General features: G+C 50.2%; 1 protein-coding gene across 2 annotated transcripts in view; it reads left to right on the top strand.

Annotated features, from left to right (window-relative positions):
* The window catches only part of HS1BP3 (HCLS1 binding protein 3), a 37928-nt gene extending 27431 nt beyond the window's left edge, over window positions 1-10497 (top strand). Inside the window, exon 7 of one of the 2 annotated variants that reach the window (XM_045884167.3) lies at window positions 10136-10497. In XM_045884167.3, the coding sequence (XP_045740123.1) occupies window positions 10136-10202 (67 nt within the window). In that variant the 3' untranslated portion in view covers window positions 10203-10497. Of the gene's footprint in view, window positions 1-12; window positions 2183-10135 lie in introns of those variants that run through there. The other variant, XM_045884163.3, reaches the window with a different exon arrangement.
* The last annotated feature ends 8561 nt before the right edge of the window (window positions 10498-19058 follow it).

Raw genomic sequence — 19058 nt, 5'->3', positions numbered from 1 at the left:
CTGGTTCCCTAGAGTTGAAGAGGACTTGGACCAGCTTCTGAACCTGGGGGCTGAGCCCACCCCCAAGCCCCAGCCTGAGTGTAAAGTACCAGTGGCCGCTAGGCTGGCGCTTCCCAGAAAGCCAGCTGTCCCCCCCCGAGTGGGCCTGTCGGAGGCCGTGGCGGGGCAGCGGAAGCAGCAACAGATTCAAGCCATGGATGAGATGGACATCTTACAGTATATCCGGGACCACGATGCGCCCAGCCGGGCCGACCCCAGCCTCTTCTGACGCCCCCACCCCCCGGACTGGCCCTGGGCCGGCAGAGCCTCTCCCCGGAACGATGTGGTGAGGTGGGCACTGTGCCCTGCAGGGCCAGGACCTCTGTTCCCAGGGGAGGGGGTGGACGCCCAGGTCATAGGACCCCTGTACTGCCTTGGGTTTTTGTCCTGTCTTGTTTGCCTGTGGGGTCATAGAACCCTGCAGGGCACAGAGAGAGAGGTCACCATAGGAATTGGAGCCCGAACTCTCAGCCACATGGATGTGGAGGGGAGAGCATGTGGGGTGCCTTGCTAACCAGGAGCTCAGCCCCCAGGATGAAGTTGAGACTGCAGGGACCCTGGGATGTCCTACTCAGGGCAGGGAAACTTTGTGTCCATTCGTGCCTACTGCATAGTAGGGAGGGTCCACCCAGCCTGGGAGTGGGGGCTGGAGTCCCTGGGCAGTGTGGCTCCTGGGGGCCTGCAGGATCTGAGAGGGTCCCCGGGGGACGGATGCTGCGTGGGTACCTGGGAGAGCCTGGTTGGGTGGAGTGTCCCTGAGCTGCCTCTGGTCCTCAGGTGCTAAGCAAGGTACCTTCCCATGTGCCCATCTTGAGGGAGACACGAGGCCCAGCCCTGCCTCTCTCGGGTGTGGACGGCCTGACAAGCCCCTGGTCGTCCTCCCTCCTTTCCCAGGGAATACCTGGCCAGACCATGGCCTCCGGGGGCCTCTGGCCATATGGCCAGTGTCCACCCTTACAGCTCTGAGCAGCGGGGTCCGAACACTGCCTGGGCCTACAGCTAGGCCTACTCACGGGGGGCCTAGGTAGATGCTCCTGGCTACTGGTTGGAGCACTTTGTCCAGAGGTGGGTGCTGCCAGGCCTTCCCTGTCCCCCAGATCTGGACATGTTCACCGGCCTCTCAGCAGTGGGGACCGTCTCTCCAGGGAGAAGGAGCCCTATGCCAGAGCAGGGCCAGTGCCTTAGACTTCCCTTGGACCCCCCACGCCCTGGCACCCGGGTCGGGGCATGGCACAGTGCTCAGGAAATTCTCAGTGAACGATGTTTAATAGAGCAAAGAATATCTTTTTAAATATATTCTTCATGTTCCGTACTAGTTTTTAATGAAACACAGTTTTTAGTGAAATGTAACCCCTGTTGTCCCTCGGCTTCTCCTGCTTGAAAGGACCCTGGAGGGGGTTTGGAAGTAGAACCCCAGATGCTTTCCTGATCGGGGGCAACCGCAAGCTCTGAGGGAGGCCCCCAACCAAGCTGGTTGTTGGCCACCATCAGCCTCTAGTACCCTGCTCCTGCCCTGTGCCCAGACCCGTACGGCGTGGGACCACCCCCTCTGTTCTGTCTTGCGTCTCTTGCACCCCGGCACCCTCAGCAGCTGTCCAGTCTGAGGAGGCTGCCCTCCCCCAGCCTGGGCCAGAGGGACGGGAAGTAGGCAGTCGTGAGGTCTGAGAGCTGCACACCTTCTCTGCCTTACCCGGCCTCCAGGGCCTCTCTCCCCAGGGCCCTGCGCAGGCCCCAGGGCTCCTCGCACCTGCCACTCCACTTCCCCTTTCAGCGCCAGGCCTTGGCGCCCGCACCCTGCCAGGCCTGGAAAGGAGTGAGTGCTGAGGGGAGGGCTGCCTCTCTGTTCTGCCACCACCGCTCAGCGACTGTGCCATCGGAGCAGGGGGCTCAGCTGCCAGGTGCCCGGAAGGGGTCATTCCAGTGTGGGTTCATCCACGCAGACTGGCCTCCTCCTTGGGGGCCTGGGTTTATCCACGCAAACTGGCCTCCTCCCTGGGGGCCTGGTGCTTCCTAGACACTTAAGTGAGGATGTGCACGTCCCCGAATAATGATGCTCGAACTGTGGCTGGTTCTCCCCTGCGGGTCTGTGATCTGGTGAACCCATGACACCCAGTGATCCAATAAAGTTCATGTCAGTGACTCATTCCAGCATTTGTTAATGGTGGTTTTTTTCTGTGCCTGGGCTAATGGGGAATGTTGGGGAGGGCGGGGGATTATCTTGTTAACAGTGGGCTCGGCAAGGGGAGTTGCCCTGGAAGGACCCTGGGGTCTGCCACGGCTCTACCCAGGCCCCCAGGCTGCTGCTCGGTAGGGTGAGTTGAGGCTAGAGGGAGAATTCCACTGTGTAAACTGAGGCAGAGGGGCCAGAGGCCCAGGCCCCAAAGGAATCATTGGGTCAGTAACTGGCCAGCCAGGATGCTTGCAAACAGTCTGGAAAGAGGACCCTTCCTTTCTCCGGGCTTACCGTCTCCTCATGGTGGGGACTGGCCTAGGCTTGGACTGGTCTTCGGCTCTTTAAGCTCCGACATCAAGTAAACCCACCCCTCCATACACACACCTGTCCTGGCCTCCTCACCCCTGCTGGAGCTCAGAGTCTGAGATGCTGCTTTGTGCCAGGACCCCAGAGGTCCTGGGCAGATGGCTGTGCAGACTGACAGCCACTGGAGAACTAGAACTAGTCCTCAGGAGCCAGCGAGGCCCTGAGCCGGGGCAGGCTGTGGGCCAACACTGGCCTCCTCCCACCACTTGGCTTTGGCTCTTGTAGCCAAGCTTGAATTGGGGTCTTGGCTCCCAAGGACAAACAGTTGGGCTCTTCTGAGAAGGACCCCACAGCCAAGAGCCTGTAGCTGAGAGCTCGCCAGACAAAGAAAACGGAGAGGTGGAACTGGGGGACAGTGGCCTTTGGAAGCTGCTGGGAGCTCCATGGGCAGGATGCGCCATCTGTGGCCGGAGTCCCCTTCCCTCCCGACATTGTTCCTCTTGGGAAGCCAGGAACTCCAGTTCTGCTGGAAAGTCCCCCTCCTAGCTCCTGGCCTTGCCAGGCTGTGCAGTGGGGCTCTCTGGGGAGCACCCACCCTTCTGAGCTCTGGTGCCCCGTGTTCATGTCTGTGCAACTGTCTGGAACATTCCTTCTCCTCCACGAGCTCTGGCGGCTGCCCCAGAGCTCGAGTCCTCACACTGGATACAGACAAGAGAGCAAAAGTCCAGCCGCTTTTCAGGGCCCTCTGGCCTCAGTGCCTCACTGCTCCCTTGGCACCGTGTTGATACACTCTGTGCGGAGATTAAACACCCAGCGTTAGGCTTTGGTTTGCCTCCACCCCTGGGATCTCCAGGGAGGCCTGGTGTGGGAAATCCTGCTCAGCCGTCCAGCTCCCCGGCCGTCCGGCTGAACATACCCTGGGGAAGAGAGAAGGGCCCGGATGCTGGCCCCAACGGGGCAGCAGGCACCTCGCGGTCTGCTGGGGCTTTGCGTGGGTTGATGGCTGCCCAGAGCAGGCCTGGTCAACACCCAGAGCCTTTTTGAGTGGCGTACTATTCAGTGCAAACCCTGATCACTCCAAACCATTCCCCGTCAGCACCCTGAGGCCTCCCCGGTGGGGATCGTTGACTGAAGGACCCTTGGAGAAACCAGCCATCGGGCTCAGGGCATGGAAGGATCTAGGTTTCAGTCCAGCTGGGCTGTGTGACATCCTCTTACCCCACAGCCCACAGTGCCACGTGAAGAGACTCCCCTGGGCTCTCGTAAAGGGACCAGCAGGACTCTGACGTCCTATTCGTGCTGGAAGAGTTTCCGTGGGCTGGTCACTCGCGCATGGCAGGGGGACCCCTGCCCGGGACGAGCTGAACGCTGATGGGAAGCGGCCGGCTGTTGGGTGGGCGGTCAGAAGCTGCCGGCAAGCTCAGTTCGGCCCGGCATCCAGCCTGGGCACTGAGCACTCATTGCCAGGTGCTGAATACAGACAACGTGGTGAATGGAACGACGTGGTGAGCATAACCTGGAGGGCCGATGCTAATCCCGCTCCTGGCTGACCTCGGGCTCTTGTTCTCCATGGCTCACACTCAGGATAAAACCACAGCCTCTGGAGCGGCGATCATGGGCTGAGCCCGTAGCCTGGGTAAGCAGGAATCCCTCCTGACAACTTTCAGAGGTGCCAACGCATCTCTGCCAACTCAGCAGCCAGCAGCAGCCTCTAAATTGGTTTTTTAGTAAAGCTGAGTTAGCTCCCTCCAGCCCGACTGGCCGGTCCTGCCATCGATCCAGGGCGAAGCCAGAGGGAGGCCAGGACCAGGCAGGAGGCCCAGCTCCGGGGCTCGGGGGACACAGGGAGCGAGAGATGCCATGAACGTCTCCTGAGCACCCACGGGGTACGGTACCTTTCCCAGGCACGATAGGGGTCCCAAAGTTGGAGAACCATGAGCCATTAAAGCTGGATCTGCCATGAGCCGTGCTGAGCCCCCAGTTTCAGTTCTGTTCTGTGGGCCTCCTGTCCAAACAGCAGACGCCGCTGAAGGAGGCACCCCCCTCCTGTGCAGCCTCTCACCCCGTCTTCCCTCCCCTCCGACACCCGCCCGCACAGAGTGTTGCGTGTGACCTGAGCCCAGCCTCCCGTCTGCTGTAACGAAGTGCCACAAACTGGGTGACTTGAAGCAAGAGGAATTTGTTCTGTCCCAGTTCTGGAGTCCAGAAATCCGAAATCAAGGTGTTGGGAGAGCCGCACTCTCTCCTAAGGCTCCAGGGAGAATCCTTCCTTGCCTCTTCCGGCTTCCGGTGTTGCTGGCACTCCTTGGACTTCCTTGGCTTGTAGCTGCGTCCCTCCCATCGCTGTCTTCATGTGGCCATCTCTTCTGTGTCTGCTCTGGGTTTGTGTCCAAATTCCCTCTTCTGGTAAGAATACCAGCCATTGGATTAGGACCCGGTATGATCTCATTTTACCTTAATGACACCTGCAAAGCCCCGATTTCCAAAGAAGGTCCCATTCATGGGTACGGGTGGACGTGAATTTTGGGAGGACGCTGTTCCACGCAGTATGGTTACTAAGGGCCTGGGACCTCCCGGCAGGCTGAAGTGATGGTTTCCGCACCTCTACTGTCTGCTCCAGGGCCTGGCAAGGACCTTCTCTGAGGGCCCGTCGGCTGCCATCTGGAACTCACCATATAAGGTTTGGGAGACACTTAGGAGAGCGTCTGATAGCGGACGCAGCCTCCGTCATCACTTGTGACCAGAGGTTAGTGTGTGACGTGTGGAGCTCCAGGTCCTTCCCCACGCGGCCAAGGGCTGGCCTGACCCCCCTGGGCCATCGTGCCTTCTCTTCCCCGAGCGATGACAGGCCCAGATTGGGTCTCCGTTACTTCCTGTCCTGAGCCATGGGCTGTTAGGAGTAAGCTGAGGCAGGCAGCGTCCCATTCCGTCCCATCACATCCGGCCAGTGCCCTGCCTGTGGGCTCCGTGGCTATGGCAGCAGGACCCTGCCTGTGCCGGGGAGTCTCTGTGGGCCGCCTGCCACGGGCCAGGGTCAGCGTTCCCGTTGGAGCTGCTACCCGAAATGTCAAAACCTCTTCGTCAACCGTTGCATCTCTTCACTGAATAGGGAAACCCCAAGCCTTACTAAGAAAACAACTCTTTGGGGCAACATGTAGTACACAGTGGCGAGTGGGCCGTGGTCGGAGCGGCCCCGGCTGACGGGGGGCTGTGTCCCCCTTCCTAGAGGGGTGCGCCGTGCGGAGGAGGCCTTTCCCGGCGGGGCCACAGCACCTCCTGCTCAGAAGCCTGGCTCAGTGGAAACCCGACGGCTCTCCCAGGCCGCTGGCCGCCAGGGCTGCCCTCCGGCCGTCACCCCATCCTCTTCTCACTGGGCGTCTGAGGAAGCTGGAAAAGGCCGTGACAGAGCTGGTGGCGGGAAGCGGCCTCCAGAGCCTGAGGGCCACTGGCCCACTCACCAGGAGCCCGAGGGGGCCTCCCCTGCTCTCTCCAGTGGCTTTTCTTACTTGGTGAGATCTCTCTCGACGTCTCCACATTTTCCTTTTGGTTTAATAGCCACTTTGCTGATTTCCCCCGGCAAGTGCTGTTGGTCCCGGAAGGTGATCCTTCTAGATGACAGCGGAACAGCTGACGTCGTGTCTCCCTGTTTCTCAGACCATCAGGAGCAGCAGAGAGGCTCTGCTTGACCTGCCGGGGGCCCGAGGGCCTCGCTTTACTGCCTGCTGGTCTGGGATTCTCATCAGGCTCGTCCGGCTTTATGGGTGGCCCTGGGACGGGAACCCTGGCCCCCGCCGACTGTAAAATCCACGGGCACGGGAATGGAAAATGCTTCAGCACCTCGGTGAAAGTCTGGCAGTTTCTTCAAAGGTGAACCTGAATTTACCATATGACCCAGCAATTCTACTTCTACGAATATACCCAAAGAGAGAGGGAAACGCATGTCCTCACAAAGAGTTGTAGACAAATGTTCACAGCTGGCGGATGGATAAGCAAAATTTGGACTAGCCACACTGTGGAATATTACTCAGCAATAAAAAAGAACGAAGTGCTGATGACTACACGACACGGACCGGTCTCAAAACCATCATGCTGAGCGAAAGATGCCCGACTCAAAAAGACCGCAGAGCGTATGATTCTATTTCCCTGGCATTTCCACAAGAGGCAAATCTGCAGAGACGGAAAGTAGATTAGCAGTTGCGTCAGGCTAGAGGTCAAACCGAACAGTGACTGCAAATGGACGCAAAGGATCTTTTGGGGGGTTTGTTGCAATGATTACACCATTCTATAAATCTAATGAAGTTCTTCTACTGCACATTTAAAATGGGTGAATTTTAGATTAAGTTATACCATTAAATTATACCTCAATAAAACAGTTGCACAAATTAATGACTGAATGAAACCAGCAAACCGACCCGTGGGCAGCAGAGCTCAGTGGCCGAAAGTGTGGGTCAGCTCTCCGCTCTCCCACCAGCCAGCTGTGTGCCCTGGGCCAGTTACCTACTCTCTCTGTGCCTCAGTGTCCTCACCTATAAATGGGGATAATAATCTGCTTCATTGGGGTCATTGTAAGGAGAAAATGAGTTAATATTTGTAAAGTTCTTTGATCGGGACCTGACGCATAGTACACATTATATGTGAAGAACTGAAAGTCCACTACATTGTGACTCAGTTGTTTGTTGCACTGCAAGCAGGTCTAGGATTCAAGTGCTCCTTCTCACTCTTCTGAGAGTGAGAGCCAGACCTTTGGGGGAGAAAGGGGAAGCCGATGGGGCTTGCTCTATGAGGATGGCCAGAGGTGAGAGGCTGTGTTCTCTGCCAGCCTCTTGGCTTATCTGAGCCCATGTGCCACACGGGGCAACAGAGCCTATTCAGCCACCGCACGTAGGGTCAGGGTCATGGGCCACAGCTGTGGATCCACAGAGGGGATCCACAGAGATCCACAGAGGGGCCTGGTGGCTAGGGGCTCTGGGATGTGACCTGCGTCCTAGATCTGGATGGGCCGTGGAGGGTGACCAGAGGGAGGGCAGATGGAACATGCTGGAAACGAGCCTCTGGAGAAGACATCATTCTGATGGGGATTACTAGTAACACCTGCAGGGCCATGCATCAGGGAGCTCGTCCCAGCACACCCCGCACGCCAAAACAAGTACAGCTTTTCCCAGCACCATGGAGACGAGGAAATAAACACATTGTTTCCCTCTCCTGGCCCCTGACCCTTTGTACAGAGCCTCTGGCCAGGCGGGGCTGGGGCGGGAAAGTGGGGTGGAGAGAGGTTTCTGGCAGTCCTGGCTGCTTGTGGCCTGCCCAGACTGTGAAGAGGGCCTGGACGTGATGCCCCTTCCTCTTTATGCCTCAGGCCTCCTCCAGCTTCCTCATCTCCCAGGACTGGGGGTGGGGTTCCTGCATTCCCCTTTGGAAAGAAGCTACACCCACAAAGACATATGCAAATGCTCATAGCACCAGGATTCAGAACACACCCAACCGAAAGAAGGAACCCGCGTATCCACGAGCTGGTCAACAGATAAACCAACAAGGACACCCATACGGTGCAAAACTGCTCAGCAAAGAAAAGAAAAATGCTAACAGATACGACGACATGGTGGATGTCAGACACAGACTAAGTGAAAGAAGCTAGACCCCCAAAACTGCAAACTGGGTGATTCCATTTATATGAAATTCTAGAAAAAGCAAAACTATAGGGGCACCTGGGTGGCTCAGTCGTTAAGCGTCTGCCTTCGGCTCAGGTCATGATCCCAGGGTCCTGGGATCGAGCCCCGCATCGGGCTCCCTGCTCGGCAGGAGGCCTGCTTCTCCCTCTCCCACTCCCCCTGCTTGTGTTCCCTCTCTCGCTGTGTCTCTGTCAAATAAATAAATAAAATCTTTAAAAAAACAAAAACAAAACAAAACTATAGTGACAGCAGATCAGTGGTTGCCAGGGGCTGGGGCTGGGCAAGGGTGCCTGAGGAAACTTTCTGAGGTGACAAACACTCTAAAATTTGAGCATGACTATAAACAAAACTCATTAAATTGTACACTTAAAATAGGGGAATTTTATTGCATGTAAATTGTATGTCCATAAAGCTGTTGAAAAAGGAACCATAGTACAAAACTAAACATACTCTTAACCCTTCAATCCAGCAATCCTGCTCCTCGGTATTTACGCAAAGGAGTTGAAAACTTACATCCACACAAAAACCTGCACACCAATGTTTATAGCAGCTTTCTTCACAATTTCCAAACCTTGGAAGTATCCAAGTAACCAAGATGTCCTTCAGTAGGTGAATAGATAAACAAACGGTGATACATCCAGACAATGGAATATTACTCAGCACAAAAAAGAAATGAATCATCAAGGTAGGAAAAGACCTTCCTTCCATGGAGGAACCTGAAATGCATGTGAAAGAAACCAATCTAAACAAAGGCTTCACACCCTATGATCCCAACAACAGGACATTCTGCAAGAAGCACAACTATGGAGACAGTAGAAGGATCCGTGGTGACCAGGGACTGAGGGGAAAGAGGGAGGAACAGATGGAGCACGCAGGATGTTTAGGCAGTGAGACTACGCTGTATGATACTGTAAGGAGGGATACGTGTCATTCTACATTTGTGCAAACACATAGAATGTACACCACCACGAGCGACCCCTAATGTAAACCCTGGACTTTGTTGAGATGGTGGGTCTGTGCAGGTTCATCATTTATAACAAACGTACCGCTCTGGCGGGGGGTGGTGATAACGGGAGAGGCTGTGTGTGCGGGCAGGGGGGGGATGTAGGAACTCTCTGTACTTCCTATTTAATTTTGCTGTGAACTGAAAATTGCTCTAAAATGTAAAGTCTATTTTTGGGGCGCCTGCATGGCGCAGTCAGTTAAGTGTCTGACTCTTGGTTTCAGCTCAAGTCGTGATCTCAGGGTCATGAGATCAAGCCCGGCGGCTGACTAGCACAGAGTCCGCTTGGGTTTCTCTCTCTCTCTCGTCCTCTGCCCCTCCCCTCTCAAATAAATAAATAAATATTAAAAAAAATAATAATTTTAGGGGCGCCTGGGTGGCTTAGTTGGTTAAGCGACTGCCTTCGGCTCAGGTCATGATCCTGGAGTCCCTGGATTGAGTCCCGCATCGGGCTCCCTGCTCAGTGGGGAGTCTGCTTCTCCCTCTGACCCTCCTCCCTCTCATGCTCTCTGTCTCTCATTGTCTCTCTCGCAAATAAATAAAATATTAAAAAATAAAATAAAATAAAATGTAAAGTCTATTTTTAAAAAGAGGAACCATAAGTTGAGGCTCATTAGCCCAGAAGCCCAGAAGCTGTCTGCCTCTCCAAGGGGTCAGCCCTGCTGCCCCAGGCCGGGCCCCACCTTCAGTGACACTCCCCACAGCCTCCAGGGAGCCCTGGGCTCCAGCTGAGGCTCACGAACATTTGGTTCATGGTGGTAGGGGTTCCTGGTCCAGCAGATGGGCAACCCTGAGGGAAGGAACTGGAGGCCCCCCATGAAGGGGAAAATGAGGGGTCAAAACCCCGTCAGCCTGGAAGCTCGGGCACTGACTGGCCTTGGTTCTTGGTTCTTGAAAGCTTTTCTCTCATCTGTATGATATTCATCTTTGTTTTCCTCCCTGTAGTTGTCCTGCACAGGCAGATGGAGAAGATTTATTGCAAGATGGCACAGTGCTTTTCGGAGGTGGGTGACCTCCCCGGAGCAAATCATGAGGCAGCATGACCAGGTGTTCCTTCTTCTGTCTTCTCATGGAATGAAGCTGAGGGGCCTCGGTCCTAGGAAAACATGCTAGGGGCTCTCCCAAAGGCCATCAAGCTCCAGGGGCTTGGACTACATGGGCCCTCAAGAGAATGAACCTTGGGGCACCTGGGTGGCTCAATTGGTTGGACATCTGCCTTCGGCTAAGGTCATGATCCTGGGGTCCCTGCTCGGAGCGGGGGAGTCTGCTTCTCCCTCTGCCCCTCCCTGTGCTTGTGCTCTCTCTGTCTCAAATAAATAAATAAAATCTTAAAGAAAAAGAGAGAGAGAATGAACCTTACTGGGAGGAAACTCAGTGGTCCACCAGGACCCCAGGAGCAGGCTTTGAAGTCTCAGTCCTGCCAAAGGCCTCCACCGGCTCTCCTTTTGGGTTGGAAAGTGCACGAACCTTTGCTTGCTGCGATCAAGGAAGTCCTGTTGTGTGGCTCTCGAGGGGTAGCGAGCCAAAGACTGCTCACGAGGCCCTGCAGCAAGTAGAGATGCTGGCGTGGGCAGGGCTGGGCCTCTGTCTCCCAGGAGAGTCTTATCCTGCAGTGGCATTGGACAGAGAGGTTTCGTTTTGTCCCATGGTCAGCTACGCGCAGACGCGCTACATGGCTGCATTCGAGGAGGTTTACACACGGGTACCTCATTTCCCTTGAATGGAAGCCTAAGGTGTTATTTTTGCTAATAAGTGAGAAGCAGCTCCTGCTGGTGTCCCTGTCTATTCCTGAAGGAATTTTTCTCTTGGCATTGGTGTCTTTGGGCTCAGCTTGCAGAAGATGCCCTTAGACCTGAGGCTTAAGGGTCCCAAGTTTAGAGAGAAGAGAGGAGGGAGCCCCAAGCCTGAACCCAAGAACTGGGTCCCCAGGCTCACGTGGAGATCAAAACAGACGTGCTGTAAAGATGACGCAGCACTTGGTGAAGCCCCCCGGCCAGCCCCCAGGTCTGCCCCTCTTCCTCCTCGCTCTGGGCCCTCATCCCCACCGGCCACTCACCTCTGAAAGGCCCTGCTCTCTGGAGGGGCTTAGCTCATTGTAATTATTCCGGTTCTTCGAAGAACATGAATTTGCTCATGTTTTTTAAGTCTTTTCAAGTTAATTTTGATCATTTAGATTTTTCTAGAAAGCTGTCCAGATGTCAAATACGTATCATGTTCTTTTATAACTTTAAACATTGTCTTCATGTTGGTGGCTATTTTCATTTACTGCTATTTTAATTTCTAGGTTTTTTTATTGTCTCTTTTTTTTTTTAAGATTTTGTTTGTTAGAGAGAGAGACACACAAGCAGGGGGAGCTGCAGGCAGAGGGAGAAGCAGGCTCCCCGCTGAGCAGGGAGCCCGATGCAGGACTCAATCCCAGGACCCTGGGATCATGACCTGAGCCGAAGGCAGACACTTAACCAACCGAGCCACCCAGGCGTCCCTTTATTCTCTTTTTTTAGTTGGGTATATTTGTCAGAAATTTATTCTGTTCATCTTTTCAAAGAACTGGTTTTTGGTTTTAAGGATCTATTTTACTTCTTTTCCATCTAATTCATTAACTTCTACTTTAACTTGATCCATTTCTCCTTTTTGTTTTGTTTTGGGGTTTTTTGTTTTTGGGGGGTTTTTTTTAGTTCTTTTTTTTAGAATCACATTTTTAATTTACTTTCCCTTTTTTGTTGTTACTTTCAAAAATATGTAAGGCTACAGAATTTTCTCTGGCACAGTTTGGGTCACTGCCCACAGATTTCATAATCCTTTCATTTTTATTAATTTTTTAGTAGTCTAAATTGGAAGTTTTTATTTCCTGTTTAAAAGTGAGGAGCTATTTTAAATACTAATAGTGTTGATGTGTTTGTGCTTTTGCTTCCAAGGTTTTATCACTATTATTATTATTATCCATCTGTGATTCATTTCTAGTCTTTTTTTTTTTTTTTTAAAGATTTATTTATTTATTTGAGAGAGCGAGAATGAGAGAGAGTACATGAGAGGGGGGAAGGTCAGAGGGAGAAGCAGGCTCCTCGCTGAGCAGGGAGCTCGATGCAGGACTCGATCCTGGGACTCCAGGATCATGACCTGAGCCGAAGGCAGTTGCTTAACCAACTGAGCCACCCAGGCGCCCCATTTCTAGTCTTATTGCATTATGGTCTGGAAATAGGGATCTGTATGATTTCTGCTTTCTATAATTTAAAAATCTTTCTTTACAGCCTAGCACTTAACTAACTTTTATAAATGTTCAATGGGTATTTTAAAATATATATTCCTATTGTAGAATATATGGAATTTTAAAATTATTGATTATGTTTCTCAGAATTCTATATTCTTATTTACTCTGGGTCCACCTGACCCATCGTTTCTGAAGGGGCATACCACCGTCATGATGGTTTTGTCCAATTCTCCTGGGAGTTATTGGTGCCAATCCTGGCCGAGGATCCCCCACAGACTCTGGCCTGGTCTCAGAGAGGTGCTGAGGGCTCCCATGAGGGTATGACCTCACATAATGGTGCTAGACTCATCTGGCTTGTTTCTGGACTTACCCTCCAAGCTTGCCTTTTCTGTGGCTCAAATCATTGTCTTCACAGAGGTGCCTGGCTTCAGGGTCCTGGGCATCACTGTGGGCACTTACAGGATTTCTCTCCAGCTAAGAGGGAAGGGAGCAAGAGGTCCTGCCCACAAACAGACGTTTTCCTGCCAAGTCAACAGCCTCCACCTGCCATGGAGCCAGGTGCCCTATAACACCTGTGTCTCTTGGATGGCCATCAGTTCTCTCTGGGCACCTGCCAGTCAGACCAGCAAGAACTGGTGATTTGGCCATCCTCTGGCCAGGCAGGCCCAGACATAAACATAAAATTTGTATCAAATTGCAAGGAACCCTGAATAGCTAAAACAATTTTGCAAAAGAAGAATAACATTGGAGGATTCACACTTCCTGATTTAAAAACTGCTACAAAACTACATTTATCAAAATAGTGTGGTGAGAATGCAAACTGGTACAACCACTCTGAGGACAATTTGGAGATTCCTCAAAAAGTTAAAAAGAGAACTATCCCACGACCCAGCAACTGCACTGCTAGGTATTTACCCAAAGGATACAAAAATACTGATTCAAAGGGGCACATGCACCCCGATGTTTATAGCAGCAATGTCCACAATAACCAAATTATGGAAAGAGCCCAAATGTTCATCGACTAATAATGGACAAAGAAGATGTGGTGTATATATACAATGGAATATTACTCAGCCATCAAAAAGAATGAAATCTTGCCATTTGCAACGATGTGGATGGAGCTAGAGTGTATTATGCTAAGTGAAATAAGTCAGAAAAAGACAATTATATGATCTCATTCATATATGAAATTTAAGAAACAAAACATATGAACATAGGGGAAGGGGATAAAAAAGGAGGCGAAACTCTTATCTATAGACAACAAACTGAGGTTGCTGGAGGGATGTGGGCAAGGGATGGGCTAGATGGGTGATGGGTATTAAGGAGGGCACTTGTGATGAGCACTGGGTATTGTATGTAAGTGATGAATCACTAAATTCTACTCCTAAAACCAATATTACACCAAATGTTAACTAACTAGAATTTAAATTTTAAAAATTGAAAAATATATACCAGAGTTTAAGCAAAATAGTGTGGTACTAGTACGAGGATAGACATATAGATCAATGGAATGGACTGAGAGTCCAGAAATAAATCCATATATCTATGGTCAATTGATTTTTGACAAAGGTGCCAGGAACATTGAATGCAGAAAGAATAGTCTTTTCAACAGAAGGTGCCAGAGAGGATATCTACATGCAAATGAATGCACTTGGATCCTACCTCACATCATGTACAAAAATTGTCTCAAAATGGATCAAAGACCTAAATTAATATAAAGCTAAATCTATAAAATCCTTGGGAAAAAACCATAAGGGCAGATTTTCATGACCTTGGATTTGGCAATGGATTCTTGGATATGCCCCAAAAACACAAGCAGCAAAAGAAAAAATAAATTTAATGTCATCAAAATCAAGGGAGGTCGTGCTTCAAAGGACATCACCAAGAGAGTAGAACATTTACTCAGAGAATGGGAGAAAGTACTTGTAAACCATATTATGTGATAATGATCTAGTATCCAGAATGCATAATGAGCTCTTACAACTCAACAATACAATAAATAATTTAAAATTGCCCAGAGGACTTTGACAGGCATTTCTCCAAAGAAGATATACGAATGGCACATGAAAATATGCTCAACACCAATAGTCATCAGGAAAACGCAAATCCGAACCACAATGAGATACCATTTCACACTCACTAGGATGGCTTAAATTTAAACAGATTGGAAAAATAACAAGTTTGTGAGGCTATGGAGAAATTGGAACCCTCACACACTGCTGGTGGGAATGTAAAATGGTACAGCTGGCGAGGAAAAAAAATGGTGGTTCCCCAAAAAGTTCAACAAAAAATGATTGTAATATCCAGCAATTCCCCTCAAAGGTATATGCCCCAAAGAATTGAAAACAGGTGTTCAAACAAAACTTGCACAAGAATATTCATGGTAGAGGGGCGCCTGGCTGGCTCAGCTGGTAGAGCATGTGAGTCTTGATCTCAGGGTTGTGAGATCTAGCTCCATGTTGGGTGAAGAGCCTACTTAAAAATAAATAAAAATTTTAAAAATTAAAGAATATTCATGGTAGCCCCATTCATAAAATCGCTCACAGATAGAAACAGCTGAAATGTCCATCAGCTGATGGATGAATAAACAAAAGGTGGTAGATCTGCACAGTGGAATATTATTCAGCCAGAGCGCGTCAGCCCATGAAGTACTGATATGTGCTCCAGCATGAGTGAACCTTGAAGACGTTCAGCTGAGCAGAAGAAACCAAACCCAAGGCCACATGTTGTATGAAGCCATTTATATGAAATGTCCAGAATGGGAAAATCCGTAGAGACAGAAAGTGGATTCGTGGTTGCCAGGGGCTAGGGGTTGGAGAAATGGGGAGTGCCCATTTCTGTCTGTCTAATGACTATGGGCTCTTCTTTTGGGGTGATGAAATGATCAGAAGTAGATAGTTGTGATGGGCGTACAACGTTGTGAATGTACCAACCCACTGGATTGTACACCGTAAAATGGCTGAAATGGTAAATTTTACGTTATGTGTGTTTTACCACACACACAAAAGTGTACCTAAGGCATGTTGGGAAACAAGCCCAGCAAGGGAGTTGGCCTTGCCTGCCAGGACAAGAGGCCATGGAGTCACTAGATGATGGGGAGCAGAGGGGTGGCGGGGAACCCAGGGGGCCGTGGAGGATGGAAGGCGTGAGGCAGATGGAGGAAGGGGGGCAGCATGTTTCAACAGCTGATGTTGAAATCCTGGCCACTGGAGTGCAGGCCTCCCAGGTTTGAGAAGCCCGTGTGTGTTTGCGCGTTTCCTGGGAATGATATGGGCTGGGACTTGTCTTTCTTGGCTGCTTCTAAACCAAAGACAAGCTCTCCCCTGGTTTGGCAGGAAACCTGTGAAGTTATTGCCAGACATCTGTTTCATTTTCCTTGGCAACAAAAGACATCCTAAGAGATAGACTCAAGGCTTAGAATTAGGAATGTCCATAATGCTTTCTCCTTCTCTCCCATGGGAGTTGAAACCCAAGCTCCAAAGCTCAAGTTGAGAGAGGACCAGACCTGGGCTGGGGGGAATGGAGCTCCTGGAAGAAGAAATGAGTGAGGTGGGAGGGAGGGAGAGGGGAGGGCAGCTGCACAAGCAGGCCAGGCGCAAGCAAACTCTGGAAATCCAGAGTCTAGAGCAGGAGTCCTTTGTGGGGGACGGGGGTGGAGGGGACCCCTCTCCCTGTGACCTGCTTGACTTCTGAAATGGAGAAACCAGGAGACCAGTCCAGGAGAAAGAGCATGGGCTTTGGCATCAGGCAGGCTGCTTTGAATCCCAGCGTGCTTACTCTCCGAGTGACCTTGGGCAAGTCTCTGGGCTCCCATCTGTACAAGGGGAAATAACATCTACCTCATCAAGTTGTTGCTGGGATTAAGTGTGGGAACACACTTGAACAGTGAGCAGAGCAGAGCACACTAGAGGGGGTCCGTGAATGTATCTGAATCCGCCAGAGAACTGGGCTGGGGAGGCCACTGTGGCCGGGCCTGCCCATCTCTGTGCCTCTGTCCCCTCATCTGGAACAGCAGTGGCCTCGCACTGACTTTCTATAATTTTACGACTAAGAACTCCAGACCCAGGCTGTTCCTGGGGATTGTTAAAAAGTAGGGCAGCTTATGGGGCGCCTGGGTGGCTCAGTCGGTTAAATATCTGCCTTCGGCTCAGGTCGTGATCTCGGGGTCCTAGGACCGAGCCCCACATGGCATCAGGCCCCTTGTTCAGCGGGGAGCTTCTCCTTCTCCCTCTGCCCCTTCCCCCCTCTCGTGCTCACTCTCTCTCAAATAAATAAATAAATAAAATCTTTTAAAAAAAAAAAGTAGGGCAGCTTATCTAGGGCCTGAGAGACACACAAGGTGTAGAATGAAAAGCTCTTCATTTCTCAGCTGAGGTTCAAGCAATGAAATGACCACTGACAGGCAGACAGCCACCTCTCTGACCATCCCAGGCCCACCCTGGGCCAGGCTCCCTGGGGAACAGGGGTGGAAAAAGTGGCCCCAGCTACACTCCTGCCTTCCAGCACCTTCTCTGAGTTTCTGAGACCTGTAAAGTCTGAAGTACTGTTATTTAAATATTTAAACATTAACAAGGCCAATGGCAGTCAATTCCCATAAAGAGAATCTGCAAGTCCCAGTCATTTAGGAAAGGTGGGGGTGGGGGACTTTGGAGGGCCCTCCAGAAAACAGCAGGGTCTGTCCCTACTGAGTGCCAGCCCTCTTAGGACCAGCACGAGCCCACCGTGCATCTAATATCACTGTCTCCATTTTAGGGAGGTGAAGGGACTCGCGTGAGAAGGTTACCCAGCAGGGAAGTGGCTGAGCTGTAGTTTCAGTGCATCTCTGCTGCTATGTAGACCTGGGTTGCCAAGAACACTCAGTCTACTCAGTGGGCCAAGCATGGCGACTTCCCAGGATTTTTTAACAAGCTTTGTGTGAGAGATAATTCACATACTATACAATTCTCCCACTTAAAATGTACAATTCACTGGTTCTTATTATATTCACGGAGTTGCACAACCATCCCCACAATAAATTTCAGAGGGTTTTTCATCACCTAAGAAACCCCACATTCTTTGGCTACCATATGCCAGTCTCCCCAACCCCCCTAGACCTAAGCATTCAATCTATTTCTGTCTTCTATACATTTGCCCATTCTGGACATTTCATATAAGTAAAACGATCAAATATATGGCTTTTTGTTCCTTGCTTCTTTCACCTAGCGCAATATTTTCAAGGTTCCTCCATGTTCTAGCATGTGTCAGCATTTCATTCTTTTTATGGCCAAATAATATTCCCGTGTATGGCTAGACCACACTTTGGTTATCCATTTATTAATTGATGGACATTTGGGTTGTTCCTACCTTTTGACTATTATGAATAACATTGCTCTGAATATTCACACACAAGTTTTTGTGTAGACACATGTGTTCATTTCTCTTCGATATATACCTGCAGTAGAATTGCTGAATCATATGGTAGTTCTATGTTTAACTTTTTGAGGAATGCCAGACTGTTTTCCCAAGTAGATGCAACACTTTACATTCCCAGCAGTGCTGGGTGAAGGCTTGGGTTTTTCTATATCCTCCCCAACACTTGTTACTATCTGTCTTTTCATTATAGCCATCCTCGTGAGTATGAAGTGGTATCTCATTGTGCTTTTGATTTGCATTTCCCACTAATGATACTGAGCATCTTTTCATGTGCTTATTAGCCATTCCTATATCTTCTTTGGAGAAAGATCTATTCAGATTCTCTCCCATTTTGTAATTGGATTGTTTGACTTTTTATTATTGAGTTATAAGGGGTCCTTATATACTCCAGATATAAGTCCCCTATCAGATCTATGACTTGCAAGTATTTTTTCCCATGCAGTAGGCTACCTTTTCACTTTTTCCATAGTGTCCTTTGAAGCAGAGAAGTTTCAAATTGTTATGAAGCCCAGTGTATTTTGTTTTTCTTTGGTAGTGTATACTTTTGCTGTCATAGACTTCCCTGTTTTTTAAAGCAATATTTAACATAGAGAAATATGCCCATACAAAAACAGCAAAAGCTATTGATTCTCTTTTTTGTTTTTTCAAGCTAAGACTTTTAAAGGTTTTTTTTATTGATATTACACATTGATCCAAACATAATTTGATACTGCTTATGGAAATTCAAATAAGAAGGATACTATACATAAAGAATTCTAGGCAAAATGAAAGTATGCATCTCAGAGAACTAAGGGTAGAGTCAGTGTGTGAATTACATACACAGGGCTTCCTAGTGGCCAAAGCAAAGAGGAAAATGCAATTAGTTATAAGATTCACAAGCCAATGGCATAAAAATCTATCTATAGCTTGAGGGAGGCCTCCCTTTTCCTGGCACAGAGGCCAGAAAGAAATTTCTCCTATGGCTCCTCCTAAGGGGAGAATGTGTTTGGGCTCATCAGCTAGAAGAGAACACACATATAATGTCCCCAATAACCTATTTATCCACAACCAAATTCCCTTCCCTTCATGTTTCCAGACCCCTGTCTCTTCCTGCCAACCATTTTGCCCCACGTGAAATTGTCCTCGTAGTCATCTTTTTTTTTTTTTTTTTAAGATTTTATTTATTTATTTGAGACAGAGAGAATGAGAGACAGAGAGCAGGAGAGGGAGGAGGGTCAGAGGGAGAAGCAGACTCCCCGCCAAGCAGGG

The sequence above is a fragment of the Mirounga angustirostris genome, unplaced genomic scaffold (genome assembly GCF_029215605.1).
Source record: "Mirounga angustirostris isolate CCGP_5_RB_7025 unplaced genomic scaffold, mMirAng1.0.hap1 SCAF_10, whole genome shotgun sequence".
NCBI lineage: Eukaryota > Metazoa > Chordata > Mammalia > Carnivora > Phocidae > Mirounga > Mirounga angustirostris.
The sequence above is the reverse complement of the archived record's forward strand: the minus strand, read 5'-3'. Positions and strand labels throughout refer to the sequence as shown.